Genomic DNA, 11,146 nt, shown 5'->3' on the forward strand with positions numbered 1-11,146 from the left:
AGTCCCTAACCGATTCGCAATATTGCATAAATGTCCCAGCCAGTGTGCTAACGCTACCGCACATGCAGTAGATCTACAGCAATATTTTTTAAATTTTAATCTCTAGCAGTGATGGAAGAGTATGCACCATAGTGCCATTTTTGGCACTTTCATTCACAGAGGCCTTTTGGCACAATTCGTCCTGTTTTGGCTATATCATAAAATACAGAAACTTGAAATAAAATGCCACTATATAACAAATAATCACATACCACTTTATAGATTAAAAACCTACAAAAGGCGAAAATTGAAATCACTAAAAAATCAAATTAAAGCGAAGCGCACATTAGCGCGATTCCATCGTTGCGAATACGTTGCGAATTCGGCTGTTAACTTCGAATCCGCAAACGTGCGCACACTTGAGCGATTTTTTCGCGTCGATTTCCGATGTACAATTCACTCAATTTTCCCTTTATTTCGTGTATTTTCGCACTCGGCGTGCCCAAATCGTACAAAATACTATTATTACGAACGTTTTATTAGTTTTTGTACATTACACGTTTTTTTTTCTTTGCCTTTATTGCTGTGACACCTTTCTTCTTCTTCTTTGACGCCTTCAAAACGCTGCAAGCCGCGTTTCGAACGCGTCAATAGAGAGGAACATTGAATGTTCGAAAAATTCGCAGCGACGGAATTGTGCAAGTGTGCGCTAGCGCATTAAAATGTATGGGTAGCATTGTTGTAATTTTTGGGCTTGCGGGTTCGCAACGACAGAATCGCGCCAATGTGCGCTTCGCTTAAGGGCCGTGAGAAATATTTACAAACCGCTTATTTCAAAAAAAAAGCAAGTTTTTAATTCAGAATTTTTAGAAAGATTTTACGTTTGCAGCCGATAATTTTTGATTTTTTTTTCTGAAGGTGTCATATATTTTCATCCATTAAAAAAATTTCTGAACACTTTTATATGGGAAAAAATCCTTGAAATTGAAAACTTGCAAACTTTTAAAAATTCTGAATTAAAAGTTTTTTTGTTGGGAAACCCGCTTTTGTTCTAGATGCAGTTATATATTTTGAAATAGGGTCTTTCGATTGGTGTTATCGGTTTTTAGATATCTCCTCTAGTTTCCAAGATATTGACTTCAACTTTTTTGATGATATAGTAAAAATTTTGTTGGTGATGCAGTCATATTAAACTAATCAATATCTTAAAAATGGCGTTCTCAGTTTTTGGATATCTTCTTTAGTTTCCGAGATATTGTGTAAAAAGTGTCGTTACTTTGGTCGAAATTTTGATCACATTTTGTCGTGTTTCTTACAAAGTGGCTTACGAAAAAATTTTACTAAAGAAAACCCTTCATAAACTCAAAATTAATTAGCAATAAACATTAAAAATAAAATAATTTAAGAATTTTGTGCACTACTAACATTTTCAGAGACTTTGGAGAAAATCTATCTTCGCGTCTTTGAGAAATTGCATTCCAAACTTCAATCGCGCTTTCCCACAACCTGCCGAAATTAAAATACCACAATCTTTTTCCCAGGCGACGATGGCTGCGTTTCTTTATACATTCCGGATAATCCCATTTCACAGCCGGAATAAACAGAATGCGTTTGAAATATACGTCAACATACCATCAGGAACGTTCTAAAGAATAAATAAACAAAAAAGTTTATTCCAAACATTCGGAATGAATAAAGAAATGCAGCCGATATATGTGTGTAAAAATGTTATAATACCTATATGTCGGTGTATTTCCCCTCTGTAATTGAAATTATGGGTAATTTTACTATGAATTTATGTATGTATCTAAGGAATCCTCCATAAAAGTGTTTTANACGCTGCAAGCCGCGTTTCGAACGCGTCAATAGAGAGGAACATTGAATGTTCGAAAAATTCGCAGCGACGGAATTGTGCAAGTGTGCGCTAGCGCATTAAAATGTATGGGTAGCATTGTTGTAATTTTTGGGCTTGCGGGTTCGCAACGACAGAATCGCGCCAATGTGCGCTTCGCTTAAGGGCCGTGAGAAATATTTACAAACCGCTTATTTCAAAAAAAAAGCAAGTTTTTAATTCAGAATTTTTAGAAAGATTTTACGTTTGCAGCCGATAATTTTTGATTTTTTTTTCTGAAGGTGTCATATATTTTCATCCATTAAAAAAATTTCTGAACACTTTTATATGGGAAAAAATCCTTGAAATTGAAAACTTGCAAACTTTTAAAAATTCTGAATTAAAAGTTTTTTTGTTGGGAAACCCGCTTTTGTTCTAGATGCAGTTATATATTTTGAAATAGGGTCTTTCGATTGGTGTTATCGGTTTTTAGATATCTCCTCTAGTTTCCAAGATATTGACTTCAACTTTTTTGATGATATAGTAAAAATTTTGTTGGTGATGCAGTCATATTAAACTAATCAATATCTTAAAAATGGCGTTCTCAGTTTTTGGATATCTTCTTTAGTTTCCGAGATATTGTGTAAAAAGTGTCGTTACTTTGGTCGAAATTTTGATCACATTTTGTCGTGTTTCTTACAAAGTGGCTTACGAAAAAATTTTACTAAAGAAAACCCTTCATAAACTCAAAATTAATTAGCAATAAACATTAAAAATAAAATAATTTAAGAATTTTGTGCACTACTAACATTTTCAGAGACTTTGGAGAAAATCTATCTTCGCGTCTTTGAGAAATTGCATTCCAAACTTCAATCGCGCTTTCCCACAACCTGCCGAAATTAAAATACCACAATCTTTTTCCCAGGCGACGATGGCTGCGTTTCTTTATACATTCCGGATAATCCCATTTCACAGCCGGAATAAACAGAATGCGTTTGAAATATACGTCAACATACCATCAGGAACGTTCTAAAGAATAAATAAACAAAAAAGTTTATTCCAAACATTCGGAATGAATAAAGAAATGCAGCCGATATATGTGTGTAAAAATGTTATAATACCTATATGTCGGTGTATTTCCCCTCTGTAATTGAAATTCTGGGTAATTTTACTATGAATTTATGTATGTATCTAAGGAATCCTCCATAAAAGTGTTTTACTGTAATAATTTAGCTAATTTATAATCAGTATATTACTTCAGTGTATTTAAAAATATTAATTCTAAAGTTATATTGTTCTTAAAAAGCCTTAGACAAATTTAATTTTGCGGCACTTTCATTTTGTTTTCGGCACTATTTTTGAAGACCATTTGGCTCATTTTAAAATTTTGAAATTCCATCTCTCTTACACATCTACCACAAGGCCAAAGAACATAAAGCTGAAATTAGTCAGGAACGTAAACCTACCGATACGTAAACCCGAGTCAGCTGACACGATCTGTTTTACCAGAGCGCCATGTAAATGAAACTCAACACCGCAGAGTTTTTCTGTAGTTGAAGCCCGTAGCGCAGAAATCTGCGGAATTTAGATTTTTCTGTGTCAGCTGATTTCTTCCTTCTATAGATGGTTTACACTCGTCAGTTTCGCAGATGGTAAAAAAGGTATAATTTCCTATTCAAAATGCGTTTAACATATTTGAAATTTACTATTGAATAAAGCTTTTTGTTGAAAACTAAGAAGTTTATATTTAGCTACGATCTATTATAGCCCGAAAAATTGTAGTTGAAATTGCGTTGAATTCTGCGTATACAGACTGCGTTTAACAGCCGTGCTGCCATTTCCACTTACTGTTGCGATTTGCGTTTTTGTCAAAATCGTACGTTTTTATTTTGGGGTGCTCCTGAATACGCAACTTTTTGTTATCGATAAGTTCCATTTTCCACATCGTTTCCCGCATTCTTAAAAGCCATCCCTTGAAGGTATGCAACAATTATCGCACATGTATCGTTCGCACCAAATCGTAAATGTTCGTTGCTTCGATAAATTTTCGTTGCCCAAAACAGAGATAGATATAATAAATAGTGAATTAAACAAATAAAATCAAAATAAAAAGTTAAATTTAGGACGCCAAAAATATCGCTAAATATAATGGGCATAATCAGAAATAAATTTAAACTAAGCTAGCATGTTATTTATGTTAATTTTGCCATTAACTTTTCATTCCACCGTCCNAATGTTATAATACCTATATGTCGGTGTATTTCCCCTCTGTAATTGAAATTCTGGGTAATTTTACTATGAATTTATGTATGTATCTAAGGAATCCTCCATAAAAGTGTTTTACTGTAATAATTTAGCTAATTTATAATCAGTATATTACTTCAGTGTATTTAAAAATATTAATTCTAAAGTTATATTGTTCTTAAAAAGCCTTAGACAAATTTAATTTTGCGGCACTTTCATTTTGTTTTCGGCACTATTTTTGAAGACCATTTGGCTCATTTTAAAATTTTGAAATTCCATCTCTCTTACACATCTACCACAAGGCCAAAGAACATAAAGCTGAAATTAGTCAGGAACGTAAACCTACCGATACGTAAACCCGAGTCAGCTGACACGATCTGTTTTACCAGAGCGCCATGTAAATGAAACTCAACACCGCAGAGTTTTTCTGTAGTTGAAGCCCGTAGCGCAGAAATCTGCGGAATTTAGATTTTTCTGTGTCAGCTGATTTCTTCCTTCTATAGATGGTTTACACTCGTCAGTTTCGCAGATGGTAAAAAAGGTATAATTTCCTATTCAAAATGCGTTTAACATATTTGAAATTTACTATTGAATAAAGCTTTTTGTTGAAAACTAAGAAGTTTATATTTAGCTACGATCTATTATAGCCCGAAAAATTGTAGTTGAAATTGCGTTGAATTCTGCGTATACAGACTGCGTTTAACAGCCGTGCTGCCATTTCCACTTACTGTTGCGATTTGCGTTTTTGTCAAAATCGTACGTTTTTATTTTGGGGTGCTCCTGAATACGCAACTTTTTGTTATCGATAAGTTCCATTTTCCACATCGTTTCCCGCATTCTTAAAAGCCATCCCTTGAAGGTATGCAACAATTATCGCACATGTATCGTTCGCACCAAATCGTAAATGTTCGTTGCTTCGATAAATTTTCGTTGCCCAAAACAGAGATAGATATAATAAATAGTGAATTAAACAAATAAAATCAAAATAAAAAGTTAAATTTAGGACGCCAAAAATATCGCTAAATATAATGGGCATAATCAGAAATAAATTTAAACTAAGCTAGCATGTTATTTATGTTAATTTTGCCATTAACTTTTCATTCCACCGTCCCATCGGCAACCGATTTGAAACCGCAAAAATTTTCCGATTTGAGAATATTGGAGCACGTAATTTTGCGATTCTGAAAATGGGAGCACGGCTGTAAGTATAAGTTCTGCGTTCTTGACTAATTTCAGCCTAAATTTACCTTTGCTTCTTTGTTTAAACGCGGTGGCAATATTTACACCTAATTTCCGAACTATTTCTTTTATAGCACCTTTATTTATTATGGGTGGCAAGGTNCCGCAAAAATTTTCCGATTTGAGAATATTGGAGCACGTAATTTTGCGATTCTGAAAATGGGAGCACGGCTGTAAGTATAAGTTCTGCGTTCTTGACTAATTTCAGCCTAAATTTACCTTTGCTTCTTTGTTTAAACGCGGTGGCAATATTTACACCTAATTTCCGAACTATTTCTTTTATAGCACCTTTATTTATTATGGGTGGCAAGGTAATGACTAAGATCAGAAAAATAAAAACAAAATAAATTTGCAAAAGTCAGAAATTTTCACTCGAAGGCAATAAATATTCGAAACGAATACGAAATTAGTTCATTAAATCGGAAATATATATTTCTTTCAAAATTTGTTTGGTTTGGCCGAACACGTAGGCTAGATAAATTACTCATGCCAGTCAAGGTGTTCCAAAAAATGTCGTTGAACGAAGAGCTTAATCCTGAAAATCGTGAGCAGAATCTTAATATAACTGCCGGTTCTCCTGAACAAAACGAGGATGTGCATGATGCATCCTACGCACCCCAAGTAACCAGGGAACTGACGCAGACTGATCGCATCAACAAACATTTATTGAAATCATTTCTTGAACGAATAAATGCTACGGGTCAAATAATGGAACACTTTTCAACACAATCTCCACAACCAAATTCGTCTGGGAACGAAAGTGATGACTTCGAAGAACAATTGTTCATTGGCACAGAAATCATGTAGCTTCAGGCCAAATTATGTGATTAGGTTTAAGCTCGTTTTCAATCATGTATAAATAATTTCACACTTTTATATGTTTGTAGCGTTTGGCAAATAAATTGCAACATGTGGTTTATTATCTTAATGTATTTTACTTTCATATTACATATTAATTGGGTAAGCTTTTGACAATATTAAAGTTAGCAAATTTTGAAAATTAAATCAACATTTTTTATTGATTGACGAACTTAGGAACTATTTATAAAGAAAACTTAAATAATCTTTAAACATGCATATGTATGTACATATATGTATGTACGTATAAGCATAAGTGTATATAAATGTAAATGATAACTCCCTGGTTTAGACCAGTTGCATTCTAATGGGCATTGTGAACAATACACTTCTGTTCAAAGATTCTTAATATTACTTTTATGTATGTTATTGTATTTGGCATTTAAATACGCCGCCTTTTACTGCTTTGCATTGGCGGCGGTGTTGTGGATGGACTGCTATTAGATTCTAATGACATCGAACCACGAGTACGCTTGGGCGTACGTTTTGGAATATCAGTCAGCTTTGCTGTTATCTTTTTGTCCACCTCTTTGGAATGGTGACTGCTAGAACTAGCTTTATGTGAAGATGTTTTTTCTATATAGCGAAGAAAACATTTTTTATTAGTCTTTAGATATAAAAACGGAATTGAAAAAAAATACCTCCACTGCCGCTCTTTGTGGTGTTATCAGTAGCCACGGCAATAATCGAAGGCGGACCTCCAGTGGAATCTACGCTGCTTAGCCGTTGTTTCTCTTCACACTCTGCACGTTTTTTTGACAGCAAAGCCGAAAACTCTATTTCCGGTAATGAGAATTCTTTTTCCTCGTTAGGAAACGGTAGCGGCTCCAACTCATCCAAAACATCTAAATTGTACATAGTGCGCAAATGTGCCCATATTGCTTCTGCTGGAACATCACGTTGCAAATTCTTTGATAGGCGATCAGCAATACAAACCATGTAGAAATGTTTGTTAATGCCAACAGGCTTCAAACCCTCCAATGCGAAAAACAATTGTATTTCCTCCTCGGCCGACCATTCGATTTGTTCACTATCGCTGGGGGGCACCGCCGAAATTGATGCCTTTTCCCGCGAAACCGTCATATTGGAAAATCTAAAAGATTTCACAATTTTCCACACTAACACGTTTTCAGCGAAATTGATAATGTTCTTGAGCAGTCCAAATGAATGCCGGGCGAAAAGACACACAAACTCGTGTTTCCTTATTTTTCTTTGTGTGAATAATGGGGCGTCTCCACAGGTAAAAGTTTTTATCTTCATAATGCTATCACGCAATAAATTGGCTGCGGAAACCGGAGTTAGACAGCAACATTTTCATTTGCGCGATAACATCAAGGCGGGAACTTTATTGACATTCGAGTACAAAAACAAAAATGTTGCTCTTTTCTATTAAAATATTTGTTATTTACTTGGATGTGAAATAGGATATCAGGCAATAAAATGCCAGCTGGTAGGCAATAATTTTTGCCTGTGGGGCCTCGAAGTAAATCACAGTGTTGCATTGGTTCAGCGAAGTTTTGGAAGCAATAGTTTTTCGACAAAAAACTGTAGTGTGTAGTGCAGTGCTTCTAAACATTTCGAGATTTACTACGGAAGCCATCAGCAAACAGGAAATTTATTGCGATCCCGTTACGATTATTTTCACTGGCCATTACTGGGATCTAAAAATAAAAGCTGTATATGTATGTATGCTTATGCACATGGGAAACTATTGAGATCATTGTGATGATGTGATGACGAGGTATATACAAATTTTTCGCCGACAATGCTGTAAAACTGTAGTAATTAAAAATTTACTGATAGTTTTTCATGCAAAGCTTGCAGGATCGGTGTAATAATTAACAGAAAAGAAATCCCTTCCAACGGCGGTGAGATGCGGCTGCAAGCGGTTGACTGTCTTGCAGCAAGCGGCTTACTTCATAGACTGTACTTAATAGAAATTCTCCCAGATTCTGGTTAGGCGTTGGAGACGTGAATGTAAAATAAGCTACAAAGGGAAATCGACAATTGAGATATGCTAGCCGTCATCGATTCGCCAACAGTTAGCAAGTGGCGAAACGAACGAACACAATGAGGTACAACCAAACTCGCTATCGTCTATCCGTGCTAGCTAACTTTGTTCTTGCTTGCACATGCAAAATTTTTCGTTAAGCGGAACTCAAACATAGCCAGCAGCGAAGGGGCGTATCGATGACGGCTGCTGAAACTTTTTCTTATGCCGTGGCACAGGAAACGGAAGTGCTCCTAAGTAAAACCATCGAGTGGCAATAGAACAACCAGACTAAAAGCTGTGACAAACGGCAAAGCTTATGCATATAATCTGGCGCACATATGCGCATAAAAATTTTACCCTTACAGACGGCAGTAATGCAAGGTAATGGATTCAAGTCCCACGGCAAGTAGAATTTTCATTTATTTTGTTTTCATTCTTTTTTACAAGCTCTATATTTTTTTTGGTTCTTTTCAGTTAGTTGTTGTTCACTTTTTAATAAAATTCAACTCTAAAAATTTAAATTAACTAATAGTAAAATAAAAAATGTTATATAAAATAAAACAAATGAAAATAAAATAAAGTTCAATTAAATATATAAATCAAATAAAATAAATTAAAAAACACATTTTTTTCGCAATCGCTTGTAGCTGCAACTCTCACCACCCGGCTACCGCGGACGCGAAACTCGCCTGCTTTGCTTGCTTACTTGTACAAAATACCACATCTGGCCGTTTTTACCAGTGTTGTCAACGAAAATTCCCCGTATCCGAGTCTATTCCCAAAAATTTCGTGCAATTGTTCGGCTGCTTATGCGCATTTTAAAGAGGAAAATGCATGAGTCAAAGCAAATAAAAGCTGTTTATGCAAATAATCGCCCGTTTATCAACCGTATAACTCCAAAAAACTAAAATTTTTTGCCACAAAAAACGTATGGTACTGAAACGTGTTCCATTGTGGTAAATCATTTACTTAAGTGCAATTAACAACATGCTCAACAATTCAACCGCAAAGCTTGCAAAGTCAGTGTAAGGCCAAGGGTTATACGGGAGCCCGATTTCAACAAGGGTCTAGTGCCACGTGTTCGTTTCTTTTATTTTCGTTATTATACTCGCTAGATATTTCTTGCAGTATTTCAAGTGTCTTTCTCTCCTGATACTCCAAGTGGACAGTTTATCGCGGCTTCGGATCTGACAAGAGATGTCTCAGCCCGAGCCAATTCGTTACCGTATATGGGGAAATCTTTTGAGATGGGGACATTTTGCGTGCCGCCACAAAGAAGCTGCACTGCCAAAGCTCGCAAAGTCAGTGTAAGGCCAAGGGTGGTACGGGATCCCGATTTCAACAAGGATCTAGTGCCACGTGCTCGTGCCTTTTATTTTCATTATTATACTCGCTAGATAGTCCTTGCAGTATTTCAGGTGTCTTTCCCTCCTGATACTCCAAGTGGACAGTTTAACGCGGCTTCGGATTCGACAAGAGATGCCGCAGCCCGAGCGCGAAGCTATTTGAACATAAATTCTACCCTTTCTGATCCAAAAATACTTGGCAGAATTGAACATTTACAAAACATGTTTTAGCCGCTATTCCAAATGGAAAACAAAAACGATGTGCGTTGTGTAAAAAAAAAAAAATTCACGAAAGATGTGCATTGAATGCGATCGAGGAATATATGTTCATTGCTTTGTAGAGTATCACAATGTTATTTAATTCTGATTTGCCTAATGTTCCCATTTGGGAACAAAATCTAAAATGCAATAAAAAAGATATATGATTTCTCAAATACATTTCTTTTTGATTTTATGTATTTATTTTGGATCATTCTTACCGAAAAGTGTGATACAAATGCAAAGCAAAAGTTGGGCACTAATGGGTTAAAACGATATTGACATAGTGTCGCGTATCAATGCACAGCGGCCACGAGGGCTAAGCCATGTCCTACGAATGAATGGTTGTGCTTGGACTCCTCCACGCATGAAACGCAGCTTGATTCACATGAACATATTGTACAAATTTATAGTTTTGGTTGTTTAAAAACTGAGTGCAAAATGTTCCAAGACAATTAGTATCTATAATTTTTTTTCTTTTAAAGATTGGAAAATCTGCAGAACATGAAATAATCAAGCATAACAACCATCAAATGATAGCAGCTTTTATCATTCAGTCCATGGTTTATCCACATACATATAATGTCCTTTTTTAGAATATTATATTATATATATGTATATATGTATATATATATCAGTTTTTATTTGTAAAGAACGATATTCTCATTTCCCAATACCAGGCGCTCATGCATGTGAAGTAACAAGTTTTCTATTTCTACGTACATATAAAATTGTTTGTATAAATTTTTAAATTTCCAAAATTCTACTTTGTACAGTTCAAAGGCTTCTACAAAAAAAAATTTATTTAAAAGTTCTACAAACAAATTTATACATATAGAAAGCTTGCTACTTCATATGTATGAGCGCCTGGTATTGAGAAATAAAAATATCTTTTTGTACAAATAAAAATTTAGTTCGTTAAATAAAATTGACCGCAAGTTTCCTTCAAAAACATGCAGTTGGTTTTAAACAGCATTAACTGAATATCCAAAGCTGGTACGTACTTCTGGTCTTAGGTAATGCTTTACAAATTGTAGCAGTAGTAGAAAAGCAGAAGTAAAACGACTATTTTCTCCTATAAATATTTTCTTCAAGGCATATTTTTTCAGTGTAGTACTGAATGATCAAAACTGTTTGCATTCAACCAAAATTTACAATCAAGATGATTGCGAATACTTTTGTTACATTCACATTCTATACTGAATGGAACTCTGCCATTCAAAACACATTACGTTTGTTTTTGTTTCAAAATAATTTAAGCCACTCAGGAATGAGGTTTTTTTTTATACAGCCAAACAATCAAAATTTTGAAACGAGTGCCAAGTGAATGCAGATCCTACTGATTCAATCATTTTACAGTTCTGCCCATGATTCAATAATTAAAGGTTTGCTCATTAT

At 34.9% G+C, this 11,146-nt stretch overlaps 2 protein-coding genes across 2 annotated transcripts; one reads left to right on the forward strand and one right to left on the reverse strand.

Moving 5' to 3' along the window:
• Window positions 1–5,562: 5,562 nt before the first annotated feature.
• On the forward strand, window positions 5,563–6,216 carry LOC108358777 (uncharacterized). Its single transcript, XM_017610257.1, has one exon. The coding sequence runs from the start codon at window positions 5,780–5,782 to the stop codon at window positions 6,098–6,100; it is 321 nt and encodes a 106-aa protein (XP_017465746.1). The 5' UTR covers window positions 5,563–5,779; the 3' UTR covers window positions 6,101–6,216.
• MrgBP (MRG/MORF4L binding protein) lies at window positions 6,172–7,379 on the reverse strand. The gene is made up of 2 exons (XM_017610256.1): window positions 6,793–7,379; window positions 6,172–6,727 (listed from the first exon to the last, which is right to left on the reverse strand). The coding sequence occupies exons 1-2, from the start codon at window positions 7,232–7,234 to the stop codon at window positions 6,534–6,536; spliced, it is 636 nt and encodes a 211-aa protein (XP_017465745.1). The 5' UTR covers window positions 7,235–7,379; the 3' UTR covers window positions 6,172–6,533.
• Between the last annotated feature and the right edge of the window lie 3,767 nt (window positions 7,380–11,146).

Source organism: Rhagoletis zephyria, unplaced genomic scaffold (genome assembly GCF_001687245.7).
Source record: "Rhagoletis zephyria isolate East Lansing unplaced genomic scaffold, Rhagoletis_zephyria_1.1 Rzeph_scaffold_00295, whole genome shotgun sequence".
NCBI classification, from domain to species: domain Eukaryota; kingdom Metazoa; phylum Arthropoda; class Insecta; order Diptera; family Tephritidae; genus Rhagoletis; species Rhagoletis zephyria.